Source organism: Fusarium phalaenopsidis (assembly GCF_050370095.1).
Source record: "Fusarium phalaenopsidis strain FUZ10S chromosome Unknown contig_32298, whole genome shotgun sequence".
NCBI classification, from domain to species: Eukaryota; Fungi; Ascomycota; class Sordariomycetes; order Hypocreales; family Nectriaceae; genus Fusarium; species Fusarium phalaenopsidis.
Genome location: NW_028145407.1, coordinates 1,966,474 through 1,994,445, shown reverse-complemented (window position 1 = coordinate 1,994,445; position 27,972 = coordinate 1,966,474). Strand labels below are relative to the sequence as shown.

At 51.2% G+C, this 27,972-nt stretch overlaps 9 protein-coding genes across 9 annotated transcripts; 4 read left to right on the top strand and 5 right to left on the bottom strand.

The window, feature by feature from the left end:
- Positions 1–31: 31 nt before the first annotated feature.
- Positions 32–2,249, bottom strand: LRP88_07172 (uncharacterized protein; the record flags this gene model as incomplete). The annotated part of the gene is made up of 5 exons (XM_083243707.1): positions 32–164; positions 220–1,064; positions 1,155–1,235; positions 1,290–1,863; positions 1,915–2,249. 5 exons carry the CDS (start codon positions 2,247–2,249, stop codon positions 32–34), a joined length of 1,968 nt encoding a protein of 655 aa, XP_083100931.1.
- Positions 2,250–3,048: 799 nt separating this feature from the next.
- On the top strand, positions 3,049–4,770 carry LRP88_07171 (uncharacterized protein; the record flags this gene model as incomplete). The annotated part of the gene is made up of 1 exon (XM_083243706.1): positions 3,049–4,770. The coding sequence occupies one exon, from the start codon at positions 3,049–3,051 to the stop codon at positions 4,768–4,770; it is 1,722 nt and encodes a 573-aa protein (XP_083100930.1).
- Positions 4,771–5,084: 314 nt separating this feature from the next.
- On the bottom strand, positions 5,085–6,781 carry LRP88_07170 (major facilitator superfamily domain-containing protein; the record flags this gene model as incomplete). Its single annotated transcript, XM_083243705.1, has 3 exons — positions 5,085–6,355; positions 6,406–6,508; positions 6,560–6,781. 3 exons carry the CDS (start codon positions 6,779–6,781, stop codon positions 5,085–5,087), a joined length of 1,596 nt encoding a protein of 531 aa, XP_083100929.1.
- Positions 6,782–10,720: 3,939 nt separating this feature from the next.
- Positions 10,721–11,874, bottom strand: LRP88_07169 (chaperonin 10-like protein; the record flags this gene model as incomplete). Its single annotated transcript, XM_083243704.1, has 3 exons — positions 10,721–10,812; positions 10,864–10,959; positions 11,022–11,874. The coding sequence occupies 3 exons, from the start codon at positions 11,872–11,874 to the stop codon at positions 10,721–10,723; spliced, it is 1,041 nt and encodes a 346-aa protein (XP_083100928.1).
- A 1,259-nt stretch (positions 11,875–13,133) lies between these two features.
- LRP88_07168 (uncharacterized protein) lies at positions 13,134–14,502 on the bottom strand (the record flags this gene model as incomplete). Its single annotated transcript, XM_083243703.1, has 3 exons — positions 13,134–13,159; positions 13,247–13,624; positions 13,674–14,502. 3 exons carry the CDS (start codon positions 14,500–14,502, stop codon positions 13,134–13,136), a joined length of 1,233 nt encoding a protein of 410 aa, XP_083100927.1.
- Positions 14,503–16,070: 1,568 nt separating this feature from the next.
- On the top strand, positions 16,071–17,321 carry LRP88_07167 (uncharacterized protein; the record flags this gene model as incomplete). The annotated part of the gene is made up of 1 exon (XM_083243702.1): positions 16,071–17,321. One exon carries the CDS (start codon positions 16,071–16,073, stop codon positions 17,319–17,321), a length of 1,251 nt encoding a protein of 416 aa, XP_083100926.1.
- A 937-nt stretch (positions 17,322–18,258) lies between these two features.
- Positions 18,259–18,991, top strand: LRP88_07166 (carboxymuconolactone decarboxylase family protein; the record flags this gene model as incomplete). Its single annotated transcript, XM_083243701.1, has 2 exons — positions 18,259–18,745; positions 18,894–18,991. The coding sequence occupies 2 exons, from the start codon at positions 18,259–18,261 to the stop codon at positions 18,989–18,991; spliced, it is 585 nt and encodes a 194-aa protein (XP_083100925.1).
- A 1,267-nt stretch (positions 18,992–20,258) lies between these two features.
- LRP88_07165 (uncharacterized protein) lies at positions 20,259–21,239 on the bottom strand (the record flags this gene model as incomplete). The annotated part of the gene is made up of 1 exon (XM_083243700.1): positions 20,259–21,239. One exon carries the CDS (start codon positions 21,237–21,239, stop codon positions 20,259–20,261), a length of 981 nt encoding a protein of 326 aa, XP_083100924.1.
- Positions 21,240–23,954: 2,715 nt separating this feature from the next.
- On the top strand, positions 23,955–25,241 carry LRP88_07164 (Alpha/Beta hydrolase protein; the record flags this gene model as incomplete). Its single annotated transcript, XM_083243699.1, has 1 exon — positions 23,955–25,241. The coding sequence occupies one exon, from the start codon at positions 23,955–23,957 to the stop codon at positions 25,239–25,241; it is 1,287 nt and encodes a 428-aa protein (XP_083100923.1).
- Positions 25,242–27,972: the final 2,731 nt, after the last annotated feature.

Genomic DNA, 27,972 nt, shown 5'->3' with positions numbered 1-27,972 from the left:
CGACTTCATCCATACCAGTCACTGACTTGGCTCAGAGTCTGGGCTCCCTGCAGCATCCATCCGCTGATTGGGAACCCAGGTCCTTATCCGAAGGCACGTCAATAGCAGGGTTCTGCGTGAAAAAGTCCGAGGGCGTGAGAGAAACCTGAAGAATCTCGACGGGCCTACGTGAATCTTTGTCAGTATCAAATGTTACAATAATCTCAATTGGAAACTCACATGACGGGCCAATCCTCAACGCGCGGGTTGTGCGTGAGACCAAAACAGCTCCAGAGGACAATATCTTCATTGAGAACGTCCTCGTTTCGCGCTGCGGCATCGGTGACGCCTCTTGTCTCGTTCTTGCCCAAGTGGGTATACCGTCCAGCGGCGTATAGCTCTTCATCCTTATATTTGGTGACCCAGAGATGATGTTGTGTAAAGAGAGCTCGCTTCGCCTGCACGCTGCGAGGGTCTGCGAGGAGCTTCTGCGTGGCTGGGGTAACCAGCTTATAACCTACAGGCCTGCCAGATATCGGGTTGATCTTTTCTGTGTTCTGAACCTTGAAAACGCGATTGTTGAGAGGTTCGACGTCGAAACCGCCAGACTTGGTGATGGGTGTCTTGCGAACTTCGTATAGGTTGCCGTAGGGGTTTGTTTTCGGGTCCATGGCCACAGGAAGACTCTCCTCTTGCACCACCGTGTTGTTGCTCCCATCAATGGCCGGATCAATACGTACGCAAAAGACGTGCTGGTGGTTTTGCGCCAAAACACCAGGGTTGACCACGTTTCCCCAGGGTGCCGTCTTCCCGAGGTCCAGATTGACAACCGAGACGATTCCTGTCGCTCGAGCCTCGACAACGATGCCAGCTGCCTGATCAAGCTTGAAGTTGAAGACGTACTCGTAGTTGGCAAGGGTAATGATGAACTGAACGACGAGCTCTCGACGACGCGTGACTACGGCTCGGCCGGTGCGCCAGTTGGTGTGCTTCCAGTTGATGCCGTTGTCTTGTTCGTGGAGGCAGATGACGTTCTTGGTTGCTGTCGCGTTGCCCTCATTGTCGACGAGCACGCCGTCAAAATACTATTCCAGTTAGCATGGATTCGACTTGTGGAACTATAGTCCAACCTTGATAACACCGAGGCAGTCACAGCCAAGAGTCAAGTTGTTGACTGCATTGCCCAGGCCTCCATCACCAAAATCGAAAGCCTGCTTGCGATGATACGGTGTCCGAGGGTCAGAGTATGGGACGGTCTATTAGTTATGTTAGTGTACCCAATCCAGGCAGTACATTGTGTCAAGGCGTACCATCTCACTGACGGCCAGACGATACAGCACACTTCGACCCTCATACCGAAGATCGTGAAGCACGGCACCCTCTCGAGGGTTGAACGTGACTCGGAACTGCCACTTTTGCCACCGCACGAGGTTGTCGTCAACCCTGAAGCTGGGTCCATACGGCTGTACGATGGTAAGAGGTTTGAGATCCTGTCTCGTACCGTCGGGAAGAAGCTCTGGGACGTATTCTGCCGTGTCGCAGTGATCTATGATGCCTCCAAAGTTAGTCCGACCAGTGAGAGGGTCGTCTCCTCCACCGGTAGCGGGCATGTCGATACGGATGATTTCTCCCGTGTTGTAGTTCATAATTGGGATAATAGGTAGAGGATACGCGTAGAAGTTGGAATCTGGGTTACCGCTCCTCTTGTCCTGAGCGAAGAGGAGGGCTTGGAAGACACGCTCATCGTCATCGCCTGGATCTGGGGCACCGTATGGCCAGGGCTCGACGACGACTTCAAAGCCCTCGGGGAGGCGCAGTTCATCGATTTTTACTTTCACGGCTGGTGAAGTCTCGACACACTTGATTACCTTGTCAAACTCCCACCTATAAGGACGGTCAACACTTTGGCTTCTTCTTCGCGAGATGAGGACTTACATGGACAGACTGGGCTTGCTCTTGGGATCAATAACCTTTTGGTCAACAATCTCGGCCTTGGTCAAGTCGACAATCGTTTCATGATACTGCGGGATACGTGTGTTTCCAATGACATCGTACCAAGCCTGGGCCAATCTTGGTGGACGTGGCGACTCAGCGGTAAGCTTGCCAGAGTGCTCAAGCTCTAGATAGGCCTCGACATCGACTTTTGGGGGCTCGAGAAGAAAGATGACTCGAAAGTTCAGGACGGTGCCTGGATGAGAGCGACGAACCACATCGCGGGCTGTTGTGGTTTCGCTGATATTCAGCTGAGAGAGGGGATGCGGGGTGGACATGGTGGATCACGAAGTTAGAGGTGATAAGGATCAGAGACGATGGGTGGGGTGAATGGTTCGTTAAATAACTACGCAGTAGTTCAGAAGAGAAGTTGTGGGATGGGAAAAAGAAAGGCCTGTCGTAAGAGCGTCAGCTGAAGGATGGAGGCTTGCATCAATAAGAATGAACAGGAGACTAGTCACAATCATCACAGGATGTGATATGCACACACGGAACTCCGCAGACGGGACAGCTCGGCGCTAACCTCGGCAACTAGAATGTGCCGATCCGATCGCCGGCGGTGTTTGGCGAATGCAACCTTGGACAGGTTATAGAGGGTAGTTTACCTCGACTTCAACCACAGTGCAGCGTGCTACAGGTCTTGCTCAAGTCTGTAACAGTGGCTTTTCCAGTGATATTGTGTGTTGTTCTACTTGTCATACGTTCTTCATGTCGCTGAATCGGTGCGAGGGAGGTGGATCAGGCCAAGATGAATTGTCTTGATGATGACTGCCTGAAGCCATATCAGGCTCTGATTGTCTCTTGAAGGCGTTGGCAGCATCTATTTTTGGAGCCGTTGAAGAAGTGGCTGGCGTTGTCAAAGGTTAAGGTACATCTTGAGGTACAACATGAGGTGGCCCGTGCTGAAGCTGACGTCAAATTCCCCACGAGGGACAACGCACAACAGCTCAGCTCAGCTCATCCATTCTGGCTGCCTCACAAACACCAACAACGGGAGCTATCTACCCTTGCCCTGTTAAGGTTTGCCCTACCTAAACTACATCCTTTCACAACTCTATTCCCTCTACAACCGCAGCCATGTCTTCTCACGGCGTCCCAGAAGTCCTCATGAAAAAGGTGGACGAGTACGTCGACTCCCTTGGCCCCCAGATCCAGCCCCGCATCACCCAAGAGCTTGAGATATTTCAGCAAAAGACCATCGACAGCCTCGAGGACCAGGTCGTCGACGCCTTCCGTTCGCTCTTCAACAAGGATGGCAAGCGCTCCGAGGGCAACTCGAGGGACCTGCGCGAAGATGCGCCCGACTCCTACGGCGGACAGTCGCTGCCTTTTGCCGACGAGATTGCCAAGCTGACCCGCAGCTTCACCAAGATCACTGACGAGGCTGGTGATGATTTGCGGGATATTTTTGACATCACTGAGGGCGCCTCGCGTGGTGGTCAGGGTGAGACACGTTCTCGTGGAGGAGGTGACAACGACTTCTCTTCAGCTAAAGGTTTTCTCTCGGCCGCCATCAATGTCGTTCAAGATCGCCTCGACGACAACGGCAGAGGATCAGGAGGTCCCAAGTTTGAGCTGGATGGCCTCCTTGGCATCCTCAGCGACACTGTGAAGGACGCCGCCCGCAACCCAGAAGAGAAGGCGCGCATGATCAGCCCTGAAATCAAGGAGCACGTCGGCGAGAAGCTCCGAGAGCAGCACGCCCCCATCGCCGAGCAGTTCACTCGTATCGCTCTGGAGCACATCAAGCGCTGGCTGCGCGGCAACACAAGCACGCGGGACCTTGGCGATGGTGTCAAGGGCGAGATTGAGGACCAGGTCAAGGATCTTGTGAAGGGGCTGGGAGGTCTGTTTGGAAGCAAGAAGCATTCCGACGAGGGCGCTTCGAGAGGCTTCGGTGATCGCGACCGTGATCGCGACGGCGATGACAAAGAGGGTGGCAGTGGCTTCTCCAAGGTCATCAGCGATAAACTGAGCACCGGTCTCGCCAGAGTCCACAGAGAAGTCCGTATCGAGTTCCGCAAGATCCTCGGAGGCATCGAGAAGCAGCTATTCGAGCTTCTCCCCGACCAGTTCCAGCGCCCGCTTGAGAAGATCCTCGGTGGCAACCCCTTCGACTCGCAGCTCGACCGCGACGCCCAACCCAACGCGGACCGTGGTTTTGGCGACGACATCAAGTCGAAGCTGGTCAACAAGATCCGCGGCTTGGTGCGCAAGGTGCAGGAGACTCTGCGGGAGAGCATCCTGGGTGTCGTCAACGGAGGACACCGCAAGTTTGAGCGCGAGAGCTGGGTTTTCGTGCAGAAGATGGTGGAGCAAAAGGTGCAGAAGTACCTGCCCAACGTCAAGATCTCGGTGCCAGATGACATCGGTAACGAGGGTGTCAGCGTGGGAGCGCCGACGTCGGGCGCACACCTTGGTGGTGCCAACAACCCTGTGCCCCCTTCACAGGGAGGTCGTCCTCCTTCTCATGAGCAGCATGGAAACCAGGGACATGGATACAATGACCCGCAGCATCAACAGCAGCAGGACTACCGGCCTGACTACCATCAGCAGTCCCAGGAGTACCGACCTCCGCAGCATCAGCAGTCCCAGGAGTACCAACCCCCGCATCATCAGGGATACCAGCAGCAAGAGTATCGGCCAGACCAGTACCAGCAACATCAGCAGTACAACCCTCAGCAGTACCAGCAGGGTCAGAACCAGGGCTATCAAAACCAGGATTACCAGAACCAAGGTTACCAGCAGAACCAGGGTTACCATCAGGGTGGGGGATATGGGCAGAACCCACAGTACTGAAGGGGCTGAACAGTGATGGCCATGTCCAGCACTGGCTATGGGACTGGACCAATGGTATCAAGCTACTTGCTGAAGTTTCAAGTTCAGAGCCGCTACATAAAAGAGACTGATAGGTAGATATGAAAATGATTATGATGATGATTGATGATGCGCGACGTAACTGCTGCAATGTTTAGCATGCTAGACATCAAAGGTATTGGACTACGCCATGGTCTTCAAGGATAACGACACATTTTGGTTCCTTCTTCGGTCTAGAACTATTCTACAAATCATTCTCCTCGAGCCAGTGCCAAAGCAGAAGCTTGACGCATAGCTTAAATCGGATAAATGTAAAAGGGGTTCTCCAAGTCAGTCAAATCCAGCAGCGCAATCTCGACCTTTTTGCGGATTACATTCCCACTCTCATCAAGCTGCTCAACCTCTCCAAACTCGTGAGCCAACCTCTCCTCCTCTGTGAGGCTGGCCGCCCACGCCTTGCGCTGAGCATTCCTCTTCTTCAAGATGAACTGGATGATGTACAAGATCACGGGCGTGCCGACCCAGCTGACGACGATCTGGGTGACCCAGGCGCCATAGTAACGTGGGGCATCCTTGGGAACCCAGATCTGAGGTGAGATGAGGTTTGCTACGCTGTAGCCGAGCATGAACATGACGTTACGGGTGAGTTTCTTGGTGTAGCCTGCTGCGGACGAGGTGGCCCAACCGAGAGCGATGATATAGGTGTTTCCGTAGGTGTGGCCAGCGAGAAGAAGACAGGCCAGCATGCCCAGCTTCTCGTCCCAGTCAATGGCCACCATGCCAATACCACCGGCAATGGCTGGGATGCACCAGACAAGTCCATGGAGAGCGAGGTTTGACGGCCACCACTTGAGAGCCCACGTACCAGCAAGACACACGAGAATACCAAAGCCACCACCTGCCGCAGCGACAAGTGTTGAGCCCAAGCTTGTCACACCGAGAGCCTTTGTGATGAGGTTCTGCTGTCCGTAGGTCAAGTTGTTGGACATCATGAGCGTAAAGGCCTGCAGACAGAAAAGCCATGAGACTGGATCCCGAAGGGTCTCTCGGAATTGTGCCTTTTTGAATTGCTTTTGCTCGATGGAGCTCTGACTTGACTCATGCACTCGCTTGATGGTGTGGACCTTTTCTTCCAGGTTGAGGAACCTTGCATCAGCTGGGTTGTTTGGGTACCAGAACCAGACCACGACGGAGAGGAGGACTGAAATGCTGCCTGTGATGATCATGAATAGCTTCCAGGGGAGCACGCTGCTGTGGGTCCAGAGGAGGCCGTACGAGATAAAAGCAGCGCAGACTGGTGCGGCAGCTGCAGTCGCCCAGAGGAAAGGTTGCAGGAATGACTGCTCGTGACGGTTGAAGAACATGCCGATGGTCATCTCCATGGCGGGGACGACAACGGATTCACTGGCTCCTAGTGCCAAGCGGAGGACGACAAGGCCAGCGTACTTTGTAGCTACGCAATGCAGCAGGATGGTAGCTCCCCACATGAAGATGAGGCCGGCGACGAACTTTCCCAGGGGAAGACGCTGCATGGCATAGTGACCGGGCCATTGTGCAGCGAGATAACCTGATAGTGATGAGTTGATGTTGGATTAGGGCCTTGGGGAGTGTACATACCAACATAGAAAAAGGTACCGAGGTTGTTGTACTGCGCCTTGTTGATACCAGTCTCCTCAAACAATCCCAAAATAGCAGCATAGCCAAGAGTCGATTTGTCGATCTATCTCGCATTAGCCAAGACCCGATAGTCCAAACTCAAATTCCGACTTACAAAGAGCAACAAGTTGATAGCTGACAGCAACCCCATGACATACCAGTAAAGCTTGCGTCGTAGATTCTTCTCCTTTTCAGGGGTCAAAGGTCCGAACTCGTCGCCATGTTCTTCAACGATGCGGAGGGTCGCGTCGGCAAACTTTTCAGAGACGACGGCTGTTTCGCCGGATTGCTCTTGGCTGCTGACCTTGGATAGATCCTTGGACTCTTCCACACCCATTTTGAAGTGTATTCAAGGGAAAACGAGGTAGGAAGTGTGTTGGATGAAGAGCCTCGTCGTTGCGAAACGTCTTGGCTTTATTACAGAAGTTCAAAAAGACCGTGAGCCCACAATCACACCAGAGTAGCTCCATAGTTTCGCACGCAACAAACGGTTCTACTCGCCTCCCGCGAGTTATTTCCACTCTCGAACTGCTCTATGTGAGATGGCTCCCCATCGCGACAGCGAGTGGACCTCTTGCGTGATCGGGCCCATGCCACGGAGCACCCGCTTATCTCTCAAGGGTTTGGTCTTTAGAGTTCGCAGGGTTGGCTGCCGTACAAGCCGCGGGTTCTGGCCGGTCTCGAACTTTTAGGTCAATCTTATTGGGCTACGCGAAATCTCTCGTATGCAAGCCCTTCCCGTCGCGTGTTTGAGGCTCCCAACCGGCCGGTTTTACCGGGTTGTGGACCCTGGTGGTTCGGACTTCGGCCGACTGCCTTCTCGAACGGGGTGTGTCCACTATACAGGCATACCACTGAAGCTTATGGATAAACTGACCAATAGGTTTCTGTACCAGCTTAGCGATGGGCTCGATGCTACGTAAGATAAGACCATGTGAATATTGCTCAAGGGCTGATGCCGGGCCGGGGACTGCAAGAGTGGATTTGATCAGCGACGTTTTGGTTTGGTTACATCCCGTAGGATCACGCTTAGCAGATTCGTTCTCTTGCCGCTGGATGACGCTATGAATTAGAGAAGTTTGGGCGGTCATCGGCACAATCGCCAAGCGTTCGATGTCAAGGTGAAAGGCGTTGTCTTGAACGCTTGGCGAACACCAATCTTAAAGAGGCCAAGACCTGTCAACAGTTTCTTGAGATGCACATTTTATCTTAGGTGCCTAAAATTCAGCCTCAGTAAGATGTCTGGTACGAGCCACAGCTCCCCAGACAGCCGTGCAAGGACTCGTATGACCTCTCACGTCTCCCTAGCCTCGGTCGCCGGACAAGCGGCCGGCCCCAGAGTAGTTCTTCGGCTTTGCATACCCCCACGGAATGCTTCTAGACCTGGCCTTTCTCCATTTTTCAAGCCTCCTCACCCAGTCACTACCCTATGCAACTCGCCATCAGCGTCGGTCACGACCATCAAAGCTTTGACCTTATTTAAGAACTATTATACATCCTCAGCGATGGTTGGGCAAGACAGATTTGATACGGATGGCAGTGGTTTTGTACTCATACCTGCCCGGATGTAGGTCGGTCTGTATGAGAAGAAGCAAAGAAACTCAGCCATTAAGGTGAAGAAATATACTCGAAGAATCTTATACGCACTTTAAGGAACTCGCTATCACCTTGGATTGCCTGGAACAAACACGGAGGCTGAATTAAGAAAATGGGCATACGATGACCTAGTTGCACTTAGCCTGTCAAATTCACTGAATAAACCTTGCAGATCACTCGAAGATTTGTGCCATCGCACTAAGACGATGGTTATTTGCCAGAGGTCTTTTGCCTGAATTCCATTATATGGTTCCTGTCATGAGCCCGCCCAATTTCCGCATGCTCGTCAGTTTCGAGACGAACCTATAGTTGAGGCATGTGATGCGTATAGCTCAAGGGTGGCCACGTGACTGCCCTTCAAACGACTGAGACCTTCTAACAATGCAGTGCAGTGGCTTGGTTCCATATCAGCCACTGCCAAGTTGACGAGCAAGGCCGAAATGGCATAATGGCTTGTCGCATTGCTGCCTGAAAACCGCCTTGCGGAAACACCTCTGCTCCCCGCTAACAATACTATTTGTTGACCTTGCAACTCCTTATATCTGCCAAATTTGACTCTCTCCAGACTCGCCAGTCCTAGTCTTCAGATCTTGCTTCATCTTCGACATGGCCGAAACGCTGGCTGTAGCTGGCGTAGCAGCTAGCTTGGTGCAACTCACCGACGCCTCGATCCGAACGTGCATTTGTTTGTATGGCTTCTTCTCGGCACTGCACGATTCGCAACCAGAGTTTCACCGTCACGTTACCGGTTTGCCATCATGCAAGTGTTTATTTGATAGCCTCGACTAAGAAAGAGGCAGTAATTCGGGATGTTCACAGCACAATCCAACTGATACGCAAAACGGTTGATGGTCAGAGCCTGAATGAGGCTGAAAAGAAGGCCCTCAGCAGTCAACTCAATAGCTTGACTCAAGAGCTTTCTACCCTCGAGAAGGAAACAGCTGGCAAGGATCCAACCAAGTTGAGGGTGAAAATTGTCCTGGCTTTGAAGTCATCCGAGACAGAGAGAGCATTGCAGAGGCTTGAGGGTCACAAAACAACCCTTTTGCTTCATCTCCAGGCACTTGACTTGTAAGTTTCTCTTTAACTTAATCTGTGGCCATATTGGTCTAACTAATAGAGCAGCAGCCGCTCTGAGGAGATTCTTTGTTCCCAAACTTCAACAGAGACCTATCTACAATCTCTCATCGAGCAGCAGGACAGATATGAAAGAACCATACGAACTGACATCGAAAAGGGAATAGAAGACCTCAGTGAGAAAATGGGAAGTTTGGACTCTGCTGTTGGCATCTCCCAAGAAAGCTTAGAGGAAGGCTTCTCTACCATATCTCGTCAGATACAAGTCTCTGAGGACCATGTGAGGAACATGATTCGCCATGAGCTGCAGCACCAACTCTCGCCACTAATTGAAGAGACCACGAAGAGATCTCAGGTGCGGAGCACGGCTACTCTTAGGCAATTTCGGCCAGTGGACGCCAGGGCAACTCCAGTGACGGCGATTAACAGGATTGGGGGCAGGGAGGTATGGATAGCTGGTAGAGCAGGATGGCTTTCTCTTGGGAATCAGCTAGTTAAGCCATGCCTAGTAGTTGTAGCGTACCTCGGAATCATGTCGGTTGTGCTGATGAAGTAAGGTATCAGTAATTTCGACTTTTCAAGTACTCTATAATAGCGAGCCCAGCTGCAGCGCTAAACCACACAACGTTGCCTCAATTGCGTGAAGCCAATTACCCACCCAGCCATCTTTCGTGATTCGTTATTGAATATTCGCATGAGTGCCCAAGAATTAGTCAACAAGTTTTGTCATCGAAGATGTTCTTTCCGTCAAGGTCTCCCTTCGGGTATTTCGCACAAACCCGGCCCCGATGTGACGACCAGGAGCGTCACTATGCCCAGATATTCGCTGTCCAAAGCTATGATGAGGGCCCGAGCCTGGTGCCAATTCCCATCTTAGCCTTGGACTGCGGTGAAACCCATCCTTGGAAGTGGTGATTGATCGTCTTTGTATAGGTTGTTCGGCCACAGTGAACTCGATGTGAGGTTGAGTATGAGTGAAATGGTTCTCCCAAGCATAGACGTTCCGGCTAGGGGGATCGAAGACTCTCAGCAAGGAGCCAGATTTCCGTTTGGTGGGCAACTCTCAGCCTCTTCGTCTCTCAGATTATGCATGGATTATATGTGCAGTGTTGGTCAAAAAATCCCGAGGATGATAATAGTATTGCCAGCTAGAGATGTGAGATACATAATACCTAAACAAATACCTGACGACAGATCAGTAGCTCCGCAATTGCGCATAACTTCTTGCTCAACCCTAAATATTAACGGGGGAGATTCCTAACGGAGGATCCATAGCTGCACCTACGATGCTCATCAGCATAAAACCAGGAGGATGAGAGCCAAGAACGGAAGGATCAGTCTCGGTTATCTCGATGCTACAGAGAGGCCTTGGCGAGTTCTCACGATGCATTTGCATGATATAGTTTACAACCGTGTATATCATGAGGACAATTTCATATTGGATATAGGAAAGATGAGCTTCAACACTCTGACACAACCTTATCACCCAACACCATTCACCTTCATGCACCCTCTCAACCACGACTCGCGTCTTCCTCTAAACCCACAATTTCAAAGCCACACTTGTATCAATCTTGGTCGTCACTCATCTCTTCGTTGCATCTTAGTCGACATCAATAAGCACCTTCAGAGCACCATGCTTGGCGGCTTCGCCAAACGTCTCGTATGCCTTTTCCATCTCACTGAGCTTGAACCCTAGAGGATGTGTTAGTCAAGGACTTTTGTAAGTATTACAGGGATTCCTACGGTGGGTGATGAGCTGCGAGGGTTGAAGCTTGCCGGACTGAACGAGCTTCAGCAGCATCGGCGTGGTGACGGTGTCGACCAGTCGAGTAGTAATGGCTAATTCAAACCACGTTAGCGCTCATTGCACACATTCGCACAGTCTAAGGAGTTTAACTCACAAATGTTCTTATCCCAAAGGTTCTGGAGTTGAAGATCGACCTTGGTGCCGTGAACACCCACATTGGCCAAGACACCGCCAGCAGCAAGGAGCTCCTGGCAGAGATTGAAAGTCGCCGGAATGCCGACAGCCTCAATGACGGAGTCACATCCCTTTCCATCAGTCAGAGCCTTGACCTGAGCTACGGCGTCTCCCTTGGAGTTGTTGATGGTTTCAGTAGCGCCAAACTTCTTGGCCACCTCGAGTCTTCCAGCGTCTGTGTCAATGGCGATGATCTTGGATGGAGAATACATCTGAGCCGTGATGATGGCTGCCAGACCAATAGGTCCAGATCCAACCACAGCAACTGTGCTGCCTGGTTGGACTTTGCTGTTGAGGACGCCGCATTCGAGGCCTGTGGGGAAAATGTCGCTGAGCATCACCAGCGAGGACTCATCTACGCCCTCAGGGACTGGGTGGAGACTCGAGTCCGCGTGAGGAACACGGACGTACTCGGCTTGGGTGCCGTCAATGGTGTTGCCAAGAATCCAGCCGCCAGAGACGCAATGGCTGTACATGCCCTTGCGGCAGTATTCGCAGGTCGCACAACTCGAAATGCACGAGATAAGGACCTTGTCGCCCTTCTTGAAGCGTCCCACGGCAGATCCTGTCGACTCAATGATGCCAACTCCTTCATGGCCTAGAATACGGCCGGGTGTACAGGTAGCAACATCGCCCTTGCGGATGTGAAGATCTGTGCCGCAGATGGTCGTCTTGAGGACTTTGATGACGGCATCAGTGGAAGACTTGATCTCAGGCTTGGGCTTGTCCTGCAGAGACACGGCATTGCTTCCATTGTAGATGAGGGCCTTCATGGTGGACAGATATCTCAAGGTGAATGGGCTGGGCTGTAGTCGTCGTAGTGGAGTGATTCTGGTGGCACCGGATAGCGCGGGAAGTGATGATCTGATCAGGATAGACCTGGAAACTCTTGCAGCAGTCGCCATGGTTGGGAGAGCAAACAATGACTTTATAGCAACGCAATGCGGGGAGAGGGAGGGGGGCGGTAATAAGTGTGAACCGAGGAGCTGAGTCGGTAATTGCAGCGCATTCCTGCATGCGGGAAGATGCTTTTCCAGCAGAAAGTCAAAATTCTTTCTCGTTGTTGGGTGGGCTCCGGCACATGTCGGATCATGACATGATTACGATCAGGAGCAGCGTAACATGACACGCCTCACCGCCAATGAGGCGCCTGAACAGTTTGCGGGGTGCAACCGATGGTGAGACTTTTTTACCTTCGGGTTTGCTCCTCCGGGCGGGGGAGGATATCAAATGACAAGGGTGGTTCGATTTGAGGCTGCGAATTCAGGTTTGTCTGTCTTGATGAGGTTTGGGATTGTTGGTTTCTTTGCGGGGAGCGTTGGATCGTTCATGAACTAGAGGCTTATGGCGTAGTAGTATTTCAACCTCTGCTAGGATCTTGAATCGTTGCAATGCTCTGCCGGCCGCAAGATGCAGCTCTGCTCGATGCAAGCGAGCAGTTTGAGCAAGGCTGCGGAGCAAATCCCGTACCTGCATGTAGCTATTTGCGGAGCTGGTGCCGCAAGAAATTGCCCGTGAAAATCAGCGGAGCTTTACCCGTCGACTGCCGGTAGCATTGCGGAGGTCGGATCGACTTCCCCGCGTTGCACTATGCCTCGTCCCCTGGCCTTGTTCTTGAATTAGCTTGGGGCTAAGTATACATAAAAAAGACGTCTTAGCCAGACAGGCATGTTTAAGGCCTTCATTGTTGATATAGTGCTTCTTCTCTTGCAGAGGCGGTGTCGAGCGCTTGGGTTACCTCATGTTGCTTCGACTGCATGTGGCTCTCCTTTAATCAAACGCATTCCAGTCCAAAGTCAAATCAGTGTAACTTGGATTGAAGGACAGGATCAAGAGTTGAAGTAAGGGGCCATTTGGATAATCCTTGACCAGGGGTGTATTCATGTGTTTGTAGTATATCCATGTGCGTATGCAAAAGGTCCATCGAAGGCCGCCGAGATATGGCCGCTCCTACCTGGCCAGGGCCTCCGTGTTGCAGCCAAGATAGATACAGTACCTCAATTAGGCAAACCTGATCTGGTCCTTTTTTTTTTCAAGTTACGATCTTCTCGACATTTACTAAGATCACCCCCTCTGTTGGCATCCCTTTACTGTCCAACAGATGCACAAATCGATATCCGTTTCCCAGCCGATCCAGCCGCATACACGCCCACCCTGCCAACTCATCCCACTTGAAACCCTCATCCATGACCTGAAAGCGCACCCACGACAGCTCTTCCAAGACCCCGTTAATGTGCGGGAAACTAAGGTGGTCTTGCTGGAAGTCGATGTCGTAGCCCTTGCGTGACGTTGTGAAATCCGTGTACTTTTCCTCGCGCTCGTATGTCTCGCTTTCGACGCCATGGTCGTCGCCAGGTCCTTCGACGTGAAGTTCCACATTCACGTACGGGCTAAATCTTCGTGGGGATGTACAGCCTTCCGGAAGAGGGATGTTTTGACCAGAGTAGAAGGTCATGGAAAGTTTGATGTCTTTGGTGTTGATCGTGTTTGAGCCTGGTTTGCCCTGGAGATACGGACGATATCCTGAGAGCTGATAAGACAGAGACTCATCAACTTTTGCTGTAATACGTACCTGGAGGCTTCAAAATCCACCCTTGTGTGTCCGAAAACATGCCATGATTTATCATCATTCCCGTATCCCACGTCTGCCAGTTCAGCGCCACCATCTGGATGCCCTTTCTCCAGAAGCTCGATGGATCCATGTTGGATGGATCAATACGGGCACCACTGGGATACGTCCTCATGAAATAGTATCTGTTGTGGTTGAAAAGCTCGTAGGCGTGTGTATCCAGTACGTCCTGCACCTTAGTTTCTGAGAATGAGAAAACATGTACCGGATTCGACGCCTCTGGGGAATTGAGAGCTTTGAAAGTCATGCCACGAGTGTAGATGCCCATGCTGCTCAGGTCTTGGGTCATCTTGTTTGGGGTGGCTGACTTGTTTCCCTCTTCATTGTCACTGTTTGTAGCAGAAACAGGCTCTTCAGGTGGCGCGTACTTGACTTTGATAAGCAACTTATTGCGCAAGGAATCTGGGCTTGGTAGCTCCACGGGCTCAACTTCAGGTTCCTCCAGAAGTAGGCCATCCCAAATCTCCCGCATAATACGAACCATGGCAAGTTGTTGCTCAGCACAGCAGTGAACTTCTAGGGATACAATGACGGGGAGGTCGTTGGTGGCGAAGGCGCTGTCCCTTATGGCGACGCAAACGTCACGGAAAGAGACCTCCCTAGTGAGAGTGTATCCATGCAGAACTCGGGGCTCAATAGCCAAGACTTTGTCTTTCTCAGATAATGAACCGTGGCTGCTAGAAGTCCTTGAAGAAGCTGATGTCGTGTTCCGTAGCTCGAGCCCCCGTCCTTCGGCCTCATCCTCGCGCTTGTCTTGAAACGAGGCCTTCATCTTGTCGAAAGTCGCTCAAGTCTAGTTTTTGACCTTTGAGTTCCGTCGACGCTCCTATCCGAGTTACTTCTTGCAACGAATGCTCTACCGTCCCAAACATCAATCTCAACGCAACGACATCCACGACGCAATGCGTCTATGTATGGTTGCGTTGAGGAGTCACTTGACAGTTGGTTGCCGGTCAAGTAAGTGTTATGACTGGAGCTGATGAAGTAGCTTGCCAAAGGCCATGTCAAGTCCTCTGCCTTGAGTGGGTTGGTGATGTTGCAGTTGGGCGATGCCATCCATGTCAGGAAGCTTTCTTCATCGAGATGATCTCTTGCCGCCAGCTGGACAGAATCAGGCGTCACGGTTTGTCGTTGAGAATATTGCAAAAACTCCCGAATCATCCGGTTGCTCCAGTCTTGTTGTCTTTGTTCAAGACCTTGACGGAACACATGGGACAGGTAGTGTAGAGTAGTGGCGTTGAAATGAGATACAGAAGAATTGATACCGCTGTCGTCAGGTTTTGATTCTTTGGTAAAGAGGTCCATATTGGGCAAGGTAATACAGAGAATAACGTCAATACAGGGTTGACACAACAGTGAAGCACCAATGTATTTATACTAACTGAAGCCTATCATGAGGACGGCATGTCCCGTCCACGCCCTCCCTCTTGGCCTCGGTCAGTCAAAATCTTCGCCGAGCCAAAGCCTCCACCATACGATGATGCCAAGGCAAGGAGGCCTCGAGTGGCATTTAGATTGCATGTTCCCTCGAAAGTAATGCCTAGATATTGACAGGCTACTTGGGCCAAGACCCCCGTGCTATGACAGCTTGGCTGCCGGAGTTCCGAAGTTGGTAATTGGGGCGTGGATTAGCCCAGCCTGTGGGTTCGGCCACTCCGTAAACGAACACCCTACATTGTTGGACTCTATATTCTATCTCAAACTGCATTTCATTTGCCACCAGGTTCTATCTCTTTTAAGAGAATGGCTGAATAATCTTCCACTAGAGGGAGACGTAACACAGTTGAGAACTTCCAGTCACCTCTACCAACGGTGAGAACAGATGCTATCTAACTAAGCTGGACAATCAGCCACGACAGAACTAGAAGGGGAAAAAAAAGGTCCTTCGCATTTCGGACTAGAACCAGGATTCTGATTGGCCCATCCGCATAAACAAGGACCTCGCCGTCCACATTTTCTGAGATTGACGACCCACCCATTGGCTGACCTCAATATACGGATGGACTACTTAGATGCCTCGAGGCCCTACATTTCCAACTTCATTCACATGCACGAAGATAAAGACTCCGGAAACCATGACCGTGACCACGCCCGTCAAGCCCAAGTTCAAGCGGGCTTTCAGTCACAAGGTCCGCACCGGCTGCATCACCTGGCATGTTCCCTCACCGTCTCTCCGCCTTAAGCTGAACTAACGCCATGCAGCAAGTGAGTCCTATCAGAACATTGAGTCTCGGCTTGTTAGCTCACATGGTGCTTAGGATTCGACGTGTGAAATGCGACGAAGAAAAACCCGTCTGCCGTCGCTGCATCAACGAAAAATTCAAGTGCGACGGCTACGCAATGCCACCAAAACGAAAGAACGCGAAACCGAAGGGCAAGGCAGAGTCAGTACTGGCTCAACAGACCAAGCTTCCCCCGGCCATCAGCGAAGTCATGTTCTCCACAGACTGGGAGAAATTCTACTTCCATCACTTCCTACACTGGACGGCAAAGCAACTCTTGAGCTCCCCAGATTCGTCCAACTTTTGGCTTCGCTATGCTTTCCCGTTGGCTCACCACTGCGAGGCCGTCAGATACAGCATGGTGGCCGTTGGTGCGTCCCATCGACTACTCATGGCTCGGTCTACCGCGCACCTAAAACCTTTCAAGCTCGAACGCATCGCCATTCATCAGTACAACAAGGCCATTTCAGTAATCATGCCGTCCATGTCTGCTGATTCCGTTTATAACAGACACTGCATCCTGATATGCTGTCTGCTCTTCGTTTCCGTCGAGGGACTAATGGGTCGATACGACGACTTGCTTCGACACCTCCGATCCGGCAGCCAGTTACTATCTTCGTATCTCAACGGCTATAAACCTGACGAGGGTGTAGTGAACGAGAAGCTCGTCGACATGTTTTCACACCTTAGCACCGAATCATCTAATTTTTGCCGAAAGAACATTGCCTCAGGGGTATCACTGTGGTATCAAGCCAACGCCAACCTGAACATGATGTCCGCTCACCCCTTCCGAGACCTGGACGAAGCCTCATACGAATTGCAGAGGCTCAATGTTCAGCGAACCGCCAATGCTTGGTATAGTCGAGTTGAATGTGAAGACGATGATACAGACGACGTCGAAAGCGAGAAGAGACTAGCTATGATACACGAGAACTTTGCTGCATGGAATTCTCGTTTTGAAGCCATGCCGTGCGTCAATCAAACCAATCTCTCGGCCGAAAGCAGTTCGCAGCTACGCAATCTCTGCCTAACACAGCAGTTCTGGAAGTTGACCAGTGCCGTCCTGGCCCCAGACGAGCCCATCTCAGGGCCCATCTCAGATCCCACCTTCTTCTACGACTTCATGACCGCAGCAACATGTGCAGCCGAGCCGCTCATTGCAATGAACCAGCCTACCTTTTCTTTAGATGGAGACCTGATCTCAGGCTTGAACTTTGTCGCTGCGCTGGCGATCCACCCTTCGGTCGCTGATGTCAAGATTCAGGCGCTGGACTTGTTGCGCAGATTGGATCGCAGGGAAGGAGTCTGGGATAGCAGAGATGTAGTGAGGCTGTATGAGTTGATGGCAGCTGCTGATGAGGAGAGCTGAGCCCCGGGCCTCGCTCAGACGACCGCAACAGGCAGGCTAGGGGTCTCATTTCGGTGTTTTAGCAGAACTATTGGTTACCTGATGTTGGCCTTAGTGGACAGATTTCATAACCCCGAGACCAGATGACAACGACCCGAGAAGAGGTTCAAACGATCTGGCAGACTTTGAAGGTTGTTCTATGTAATTTCTTTTGTTTCTCTCCCTTGGTTCTCTCATCATAAAGGAAACCAATCATAGATTTAACATTCCTTCGACATAATATAATAGACACATCCAAATCGGCCAATTAGGGGCGTGGAAATAGGGGTCGATGCTGCGAACCTCGGCTTGCGGCAATAAGTGGAGCCCACTCCTCACCTCAGAGACCCATCTCCTTGCCTTGCATGTGACAACAAACCCAGCTACTATATTATATGAATTTGAGAGACTATTAGTAGAATTATATCCCAGCAAGGTCAACGTAGCCGCCGTAGACAGTTCGCAGAGCAAATTCGTTTGCACTCATCCCGCCTAATCTAGCTGTTCTTCGGGGGTTTACTCCAAGATCCAGATGTTTTCTGTCTCTGTGTATGATAATATAAAAGACCATCAGGATAGTAGCGAGTGCCTTCTGGCTTCGGGGTCGGGGGTTTGTAATCAAGTCCTCCAGTTGGTTTACAACCCCTCCTATATCAGGTCTCCGAGGCACACTGAGTGTCTACCAAAGTAGCCGAGGCACGGACAACTAAGTTATACGAGCCTCGGCAAGATTTGGGAAGAGTATATAGTTGAGACCTTATCTCCCCAGAGATATATGCTTCTTTATATCCTATCTTTTCCTTTTCCTGCCACTATACTCTGTGCTTTCTCAGTAGCATTGAATAATCTGCGATAAAGTCTTATAAATACGCAATATTCCAGAGCCACTCTTATTTATACACCAACAGATATAATCAAAATGCGCCTCAAGTACACGCCAGATCCGCCAACCTTCTCCGACCCCGCGGACCAAGCATTCCTGCAGAAATTACAAGCACAAGTCGGCAAGCGCGGTCTTGGACCTCTCTTCCGCACCTTGCTCATTTCCCCAACCTTCGCCCGTGGTTTCTTGAGTTTCTTTACTGCTCTCCGATCCCAGTCGACGCTACCTGCAGATGTGGTCGAGTTGGCAATGTCTCGCGTCGGAGTCTTGACTGGCGCCGCTGTCGAGTGGAACGCGCATGCGCCCATGCTCAAGAAGGCAGGGGTTAGCGAAGAAGGGATCGAGACGGTCAGGACAGCGGCTCCAGGACAAAAGGGCTCTGATGGGGAGGGCGGGTTGAGCGCCCGACTGTGGGATCTCATGCGCTATGTCGATGCAGTAACGAAGGACATCAATGTCAGCGATGAAATCTTTGAGGCCATGAGAAAGCATCTGGAAGATGACAGGCAGGTCTTCGAGTTCAGTAAGTCTTCCTTGTTTATTTGTTCTTCCTGGCTGTTGGAGCAGACTCAAGCCGTTGCATTTGGACCATGCAATATTACATGCAGAAGGGCTCGTGGCAGGATATGCACGCACACGTATGATGTGTTCGCTAACGAAAGAACTTGCAGCTATGATCATCAGCGGCTACAACGCCTCCTCGCGCTTTTTTGTTGCCTTGGATGTGGCAGAAATGAAGGACGCGAAAATAACCAAAGCCAAGCTGTAAAATACTATAATTTTATTTCCTTTATGGTTGTTTAAATCCACGGAGCCAGAGTAGGTAGACATGGTTCGAGACACTAGATTCCAGATCTACTTTGAGAGAGTTCTGCTCATATAGATAGAGAACCAACACCGGGGATCGAAATCATAGTGTTATCCAATGACACAAGCAGTAAAATTCGCCATTATCTGCTCGCTCTATCGAACAACGCTGTTTGACGGGCTTGACCGTATTTCCCAATGAGGGACGATCGTTGGAAGGTGTCGAGGTAGCGACAGTCTCAACTCACATCGAGAGATTATATCAAGCAGTCTTACATTTTCATTCGCAATAAAGCTTTGAGGAAATTTTCCTGCGCCATATCTCGCATAATTTAACCTTACTGGCACAACGGGCATAGCTCTGCCCTCTTCTTGCTATTGACGAATCACTATGGGAACCTTGGTGACATCACGCAACTTTTTAATATGATATATTGCAGGGCTTTATTGGTTCCTTGCTTACTTGCTCTCATCTACTAATTCCTCTCCCAAGCTAGCAAGTTCTCATATTGCCCTCCGGTAAAGAAGATTCAGCCAAAGACATAGGCTCCTTGGCCAGGGGTATCAAGTTAATCGAGGCCGTTACAATTATACACATTTCCCCTTCATTCACCCTCCACATGATACATCTGGCGTTGGTTCCAGATGATTGGGTCCTGTGACCCCCCATTCGCAGCCTAGCACATACGTCCTGTTATCCGTACGGCTTATCAAGGCCTGCAGAGTGCTGCCCAGTAAAAGATCCGTCATTCCCACAGGATTTCCAGATCCTTCATATCGAGATGCCGGTTCTTCAAAGGTTTGGCATGCCCAATACTGGGTGCAGTATAGCGTCTCAGGAATTTCGACGCGTCGTATTCGACTGTTCAGAGTGACGGTGGCAGATAGTCGTGCGGATTCGGAAATCGACCATAGCCCTTGTCCAATCCGCTTCCAGCTTCGACTGCCTCAGCCGTAATGACTCTTTAGTCATGGTGGTGTGATATGTTCTTGGCATCGTCTGCCACTTCACGTGTCTTTCCTTCTAAACGGAGACACCACCGGCCAGTAGCTTTGGCGTGCCATGCTCGGTTGGGATGTCGCTGCAGTGACATCGGTAGCTTGGTCATCGACATGAGAAACATGCTCTGTCTGATCAAGAGGATACACCGAAGACGAGGAGCCAGAAGGTACAAGTCCTCGAGAAGAAATAGTGCTGTCTACACGAGACAGAGGTTCCTTCGCATCTGTCAGGGTCTCAACATCAGCAAGAAAAAGCATGGGCTCGCAAACATACAATAAGGGTCCGTCATGTGAAACAAGTTGAATGGGGACGTCATGGGTTGGCCACGATTGTTTGTCCTTGACGACACATTATTGGCGGCCTCTGGAACTGGATGCAACTGGATGCCGTCATCGTGAATAGCACCGATACCTCCAGAATCGGCATTGATGTGCATGCAATTGCAGTCTTTGTGCTGCACGAGCAGCAGCAGCTTGTTTAGCACAACAAACTCCATCTTCAACTTGATGCTGTAGACCACGGGCTTGTACGTCGTCTGGATCTGGAAGTGGCTGAGGTACTGAGTGATGAGCAGGCTTATGTCGAGGAGGATGACGAGAATATTGACGATTATGAGATTTCTGATGATTTTCCGCTCTAGGGCCTTTTTGATGGCAAAAATGGGCTTGAGACCCCGTGCGGTTTCCCAGATGTAGAGGCCTGAGATGATGGTTTCCTGGAGGAAGAAGCCTGCGAGTTGGATGCGCTCGTAGATATTAAAGGCGGCCAGATAGCGGTCAGAATCCCTGGTGTTGCTGCCGAGGAACAGAACGGTGACGGGTACGTGAAGAATAAAAAAATTGGTAATAATCATGCCGAGAACCCAGCGCGTCTTTGTCTTGTCGTCGACGATGAGGTGAAGGCGCGAGTAGAGAACGACAGATTGACCCGTGACCATGCCATACCATCCGATACACGTCAAAACGCAGAGCGGGAAATTGGGGCCGAGGCTGTAGTAGCGCAGCAGGACTACTATAGAGTGCAGGACGATGCCCAGGGTGGCGGTGAGCATGCTCCAGAAGTAGAGGCCCTCGTGGCGCTTGAAGCGGTTCAGCAGGGAGATCAGGATCTCGACGCAGTTGTAGCAGGCCACGGCGAAGAAGCCCGCGATGACCATGTTGATGACAAGCGGCGCCGAGATGGGACCCGTCTCTCCTGTGGCAGCCATGGCGAGGAGGTCGCTGCCGCGGCGACGAGGCCGATCATGATACTGTCAACGCGAAGGGGAAGGGAGAGAGGAGGAGGAGAGGACGTGAACAAAAGCTTACTTCTGGTGGAGAACAAGAAATTGGGGCAGGTTTATTTACGAGAGACCCAGAATCCCTGTGATCGCCGCCCTTGCTGCTTTGCGGCTGCAGCGTCAATGATCGGTAGCTTGGTCTCCTGGGGTCATTCTCAGCCGGAGCCATTGGCCAGAGCTGCAGCCCCCTGCATGCAGAGCTGGCCTCTAGGGGAAAGCTAAAAGTCGGTAATCCCGGGGAGAGGACATGATTCAGGTTAGACGTTTGGGCAAGCCACACGGAGCAACAAAGGGCGCATCTCTCTGTCAAGTTTCCCTCATCGGCTTCAGCGAAGGGGAAAAGAAAAGTGACAGATGGAACAGGTGAATACGGTGGGCATGGCACACAAGGGCATCGAGATTGGCTGCGTCATCTCGGCATGGCCTGGGCTTGACGGGCCCGCGGATCCCGGGGAGACGAACCCGGGCGGGACTACAGGGAGTCTTGGTGTTGAGTTAGGGGTCTTCTTCCCTGGAACCCATGTCTCCTTTGGCCAATGATGTGAGCACGTCTCTCCCAGGGCCAATGGCCACCCCAGGAATTTGCCATATCCAAAAGCACGCTCTTTATCGGCCCTTGCTGCGCTCGAACCCCTTGGCGACGCACGCGTTGACGCCTGAACCCAAGAGGCAGGTTCACTACCCTGAATTTGTCACAAGAGAAACTTTATCCCATTAAACGGCCGCATCCATCGGCGATTTGAAATCCCGTTTGTGTAAACGTCCTTCCAACTCGGTCTCGGTGTGCTTATCGGTACTACGAGTCATGCCCGCATAAGCCGTGGCTTATGAAGCCATACGCGGATGAAACTGTGTTGCAATACCACACTGCGAGCATAATCACATCATCAAAAAGAGGCATGGACTTGGCCCCTTTGAGCGTTACGTTGATGAGACACTAGTACAGGGCGTGGCCTGACTCTAACGATCAACGTCAGGTTTTGGGCTCGTAGGGCGACTCTCTACCTGTTGTGATCGTCGGCCGTTCGCCCGAAGAAAAACGTGGCTTGAAATGCCACATGTCTTGCTACTGTTGATACTGACCTTGACAGTGTCGATCTTGGCATCGTCGACGACGGACTCTCAGATCAGGCCGCTGGTCCACACGGATCTCTTCACGTAAGCCAACCACACAACAAAGCTTCGGCCTTCCAAATAAACGGTAGTCTTGCTCCAGTCTTCAAGCTTGCGACCAATTCATGTCACACACACTTTTTGCGGCTCCGCCACCCGCAAACAAGCCCGTCTCAAGCCGTCGATTGGCGTCTCAAGTTCCGTAGTCCACACATCGATCGCACCGCCGTCGAAGCGGTCAAAATAGTCTAAAAAAACCTTATGAACGAGGGGAAAGCTACGAGAGTGGAGGCTGGAGAGATTGGGGTTAGATGCCGCTGCCAGCTCGATCTTGGGGACGGAAGGGCTACTGCCGAACCAAGCGGGAGCAGGGGGAAAAGGAGAGGGATGGACGCCAGCTTGCTGTGGTTTGTGAAATGGTGGAAAAGAAAAGGGGATTTATTATATGACATCATCTTGGTCGGACGCCGGCTCTTGTGCATTCGGAGACTCGTTCCGAATGGCAGCCCCTGGTTACCGCTGTTGTGGCGACCTTTGCGGGCGACTGCTAGCACCAACCCCTGCGTCTCTTGGCAGCATAAACGCATATTTATCGTCTCCTGCGCTATAACGTTCTTCCTTTCCATTGCTGAACGATCAAAGGTTTGGGTCTTGGGTTGACTGTATGCACGTGTCCACTCAGTTGCCATGGCGAGTAAGGCGGTGATATTGAATACTCCTGTCAGATATAGCTCTCGTACCAAGCACCTAGAGATGAGGAGTTGAACCCAACATCTTCCAGACAGAGTCATATTTGAACAAGAGACACCACGAACCCCCTGTACATGACTGCAGATCCAGAGCTCACTCTGCCATTCGGAGAATTGCTTGTCGGCCTGAAGCTTCTGCAAGACTCGACATCAATTGACCCGTCTTATGATTGCGAAAAACTGTATTTACTATCCTATGAACACACCTCGACTTGAACACCGCCTCGAAGCATCTGCAATCCCTCAGTGAAGAGGCGCAGCACCCTTAGCCGCCAGGCAGAGATGATTATTAAATCAGAATGAGGCTGCGCATCGTCTCATGACGCCCCAGAAGGCATGAAAGAGGCACAAAAAGGGAATCGTGTAGCGTCGTCGTTCTCGTTTACAACAAACCAACCTCCGCAATCTCCACTTTCCTTCGCATTCGCATGACAGCTCTTGGCATTGCATTCCCAATTGGGTAATAATATTGCGAATCTCGTAACTTGATCCTATTAACAACTCATACAACCTCTTTGCATTCAATTAAAGGCCGTGGGTGAGAGGGGCTTTGCTATCTGGGGATTGAGAAAGTCCGTAGGAGATGGGAAATGACCTGAGGGAAAGGATGAGCAGAATCATTGACAGAGCCACGATTTTCGTCGTAGACATGAGGCGAGTTTGTAAATATTAAGAGGGCAGAATGTGTATATATATGCCTCCTGATATTTACTTCTTTTCTTCTTCATCATCATCTCCCATCCTCACATCAACTCCAACACCCTTTCCTCCTCTCTCCATCATGAAGCTCTCTCATTCTCTTCTGCTCACAGCCCTGAGCGCTTCATCCTGCGCCGCGGCCGAGGACCTTCAGGATGAACACCCAGTTCTCCTGCTCAGTGAAGACGAGTCCTTCCACTTCGAGCTCCTCGTACCTCTCGGCGAAGCCATCGGCGGAGGCTCCGACATCAATCCTATGCTCCTGGCCGCAAAGAACATCACCCCCGGAGACCTTGACAGCTTCAGTGAAGTCTTTTACCAGCTTGCAAACGAGACAAAGGCCCAGGCCGAAGACCCTGAGTTTGCGTATGATCCCGTCAATGTGAAGGATGCTTGGTTTTCCGCTGCGACGTATTTCCGTCGGGCAGACTTTTACCTTCATTCTGACTGGGAGGATCCCCTCATCAACTCCCTCTGGGAGGAGCAGACTGCTGCCTTTAACAAGGGCCTGGCTGCCCTCCCGCACCCCGGCAAACGCATCCGCGTCAAAGCCGATAACTTTACCGTCGAGGCCATTTGGTACACTGAGTCCGAGCACTCCCTGCGACCGACCATAATCATGGGTAATGGCTATGATGGTGCTCAAGAAGATTTGTACCACATTGTTGTCACTGGAGCCCTCGCCCGTGGATGGAATGTTCTTACCTACGAAGGCCCTGGACACCCTTCTGTTCGCCGAAACCAGAACCTCGGATTCATCCCCGACTGGGAGCGTGTCGTTACTCCTCTTGTAGACTACCTCCTCAACGAAAAGGTCGCCGCCGTCGACCCCGAGAAACTCGCTCTGTTCGGCTACTCTTTCGGAGGATACCATGCCGCCCGCGCCGCCGCCTTCGAGCCCCGAATCAAGGCCGTCCTCTGCAACGGCGGAGTCTGGGACACATACGAGTCCTTCAGCTCGGGCCTCGCCCCGGAGATGAAGGAGCTCTTAGAGTCCGGCAACAAGGAAGAATTCGACCAGATCTCGGAGAAGCTGCGAAAGGACCCCAAGACCCCCACGACGTTCCGCTGGGGCATAAACCAGGGTCTTTGGTCCTTCAACGTCAGGTCACCCTACGACTTTATGCAGCTTACCAAGCAGCACACCCTCAAGGATGTCGTTCACCGCATCAAGGCCCCCGTGTGGATTGCTGACGCCGAGTTTGAGGGTTTCTTCAAGGGACAGTCTGCCAAGGTTAAGGAGGCCCTGGGTCACCAGGCCGACTTGCATGTTTTCCGGGGAGCTGCGGGATATCACTGCCAGACGGGTGCAGGACAGGAGATGATGAGGGTCATGTTTGCTTGGCTGCACAAGACGCTTGGTGTGTAAGAACGTGAGGGATATTTGAATGCTGTGGATGATACTTTACTTTCTTCTAACGCTTCATTGATCATGAGGCGAGTTCGTTTTCACTGGATAGTTTAATCCGGTTTTATGCCTGAAATGTTTTCTTAGACAATATTTAGTTGAATGAGTCCTGTATTCGCTTGTGCTTTTCCATACCTATGACGAATACCGCAGATACACCCACAGCGAAGATGCGCCCGTGTTAAATGAACAAGAAAAGAAGAACCCAGTGGTAGATCTCCAAACTGCCTAGTCATAAACTTGGGAGATGGCGGGTTGGTAAATGGGATTAAGCGCCGGCCAGATCGTGGGTATCCGGGATCTCTTCAGGTGTCTCTGACCGGAGGGACGTGGAAGCTCAATGCCTGTTTCCTTGCTCATATATTATTAGCCCTATATCAAAATACCGATAGCTTGCCGACGAAGTGTCTATCATTCGTTCAGAGTCTGGGTTCAGCCCGCCGAGGAGGTCGTAGTGCGATGAGTGGTGTTAAAGCCGAGAGGACTGGTCGTTGACGGGTAGCCGCTTCGTCTTGCCACGTTACGGAATAGTGGTCATCCGAAATAATGTGTTAATTGCACTTTTAGAGCCCCGACTTCATTTCCATGATTCTCTTGTCCACTTGTCTCAAAAACTTTGCGCACTCCTTGGTGTTGACTTTCTGCCCCGGGGGTTCCCATTGAGGCGGAAGCCACTTACAAAAATCCACTGGAGAGCCGAGGTGAGATGAAAATTGTTGAACATATCTCTTGATTTTATCCTCCTGCACTTCTTTCTCGGGTGACTGCAAGAGGTTTAGCTATGACACAACTCAAGCTGGGATAAGAATGGTTAATGACCTTCTTGGGCGAGCTCGTGCTGGATTTGCTTGGGCTCTTTGGCTTGGCCTTTTCTATGCCCCAAATCACTTCCAACAACTCGGCAAGGTCATTAGGTGCAATGTCGATAGGCTTCTTGGGCCAATCGTCTTTAGTGCTGGTCGAGTCTAGCGAGTCCATTTCTTGTGTCTTGGGGCGATTGTCGCTGCTGGACATGGTGGTGGGTGAGGAAGCTGAAAGAACGCAGACATCCCCTTGATATAAGTTGATGCGGGAGATTCAATTTCACTCATTTCAGCAAGTTGAGGGTGGCTGAAAAGATGCAGAGCGTTTTTGTTGAGGTTCTGTGTGAATGCATTGAGCTGTCACTCATCCGGTCTGTGAGGCTGAATAGACTATCCCACATCGACGGTGGTGTCGCGTCAAAGGCGTAGGCCCCTGTTGTATAGAAAGGCCGAAGATGCACACAGTTACTACTGGATTTGAGGGCTGCCAAGAATGCAGTAAAAAAGAAATACGCCGAGTGAAGACGCCACATGAATGCGAGATGGGGAGCTGGAAGTAAATATGGCACCACGAGGCGTTGGGTGACCTGAGGTACTGAGGGCATTACCAATTAGTTACCGACAGGTAAATATAGATATCTTGACGGTCAATACCCTTACTCGTTCGTCTTTACAAGGCAATATGATGAAGGGAGATCCCACATAGTAGTACCTATGTATTTGAACTACATCGTGATGAATACGGCTTCTTGTGCTACTTCTAGCCTTATAGATGACGGGCTCTTGGCTTTTGAGTTCATCACCACTTTCCTCTCACCTTCTGCAAGCAAAGTTACTTTGCCCTGTCCTAGGTCTGGGACCATTGACAACTGGGACATTACGTCATGAGAAATAACTACTCAGCTCTAACACGCCTGATATCAGAGCCGGGGCAACTCTCAACATGGACCGACGCGGCGTGTATTCGGCAGTGGCCAATGGCCAACCAAGAAAGGACCGAGAGTTGAACTGTATGGGCGACGTGTCCCCCTACGAGACCCAGATTATCGTGCATCTCGGAGAGATGGATCGGGAGATCGACAGTGTGATCGGTCATTTGCAGCGTGATGGTGAGGAGACGTGCAACTTGGCGGCCATCATCCTTCAAGACAATGACCTGGCTTTTCTGGCCTGATTTTAAAGGCTAAGGTGGCTATTTAGGAGAGCCTCTATCGGAATACAGACACATTTGGAGGTGATTTCATCACTGATCCCGCGATCTCTACAAACGAAATGCTCGAGTTCGCCCACGGACTTGGTTCCTTCGTGGTTGGATCATCCAGGAGCTCATCCTGGCACGTGATGAACCCGGCAGCATCGGTTTCGCATGCAGTAAGAAGAATCTCTGTGGTCTATTCTTCCCCCTCTTGCCGTGGATCAACGGGGAAGTTCGTGACATTGTGAGCTTTAACGAGAGCTCTGAAGGCTCCTGCGAGATGTCTTCGGTCTTCTCTAGGGTTTGCATATTCTCTTGAAGCCATCTCCTTGATCTCTCGCCTCATTCTCTCATGAGGTTTGTGTAACGTCTGAGCCTCGTGTCATCTTGCAGAGATCCCTAATAGCCATGGTCGTCTGTGGGAGGAACCCGCGACGCGAGGCTCGGGCCACGAGTTTGTACCCCAAAGGCCTAACACATTGAGGGCAGGGGATGTACTCGTTTATACGAGACGGAATCCAAAATCCCCGCGAGCCCGAAGATGAGATAAATACTAAGATCAAGCCCAAGAGAAGTAAGCTGCAACATGCCAGATAAATCTGTCAACGGAGCGAACGGAGTGCGATGAGGAGTGCGGTTCATTATTGTCGTCCGCATGATAGTCACTATCCTTGTTATTAGCAAGGGTATCACA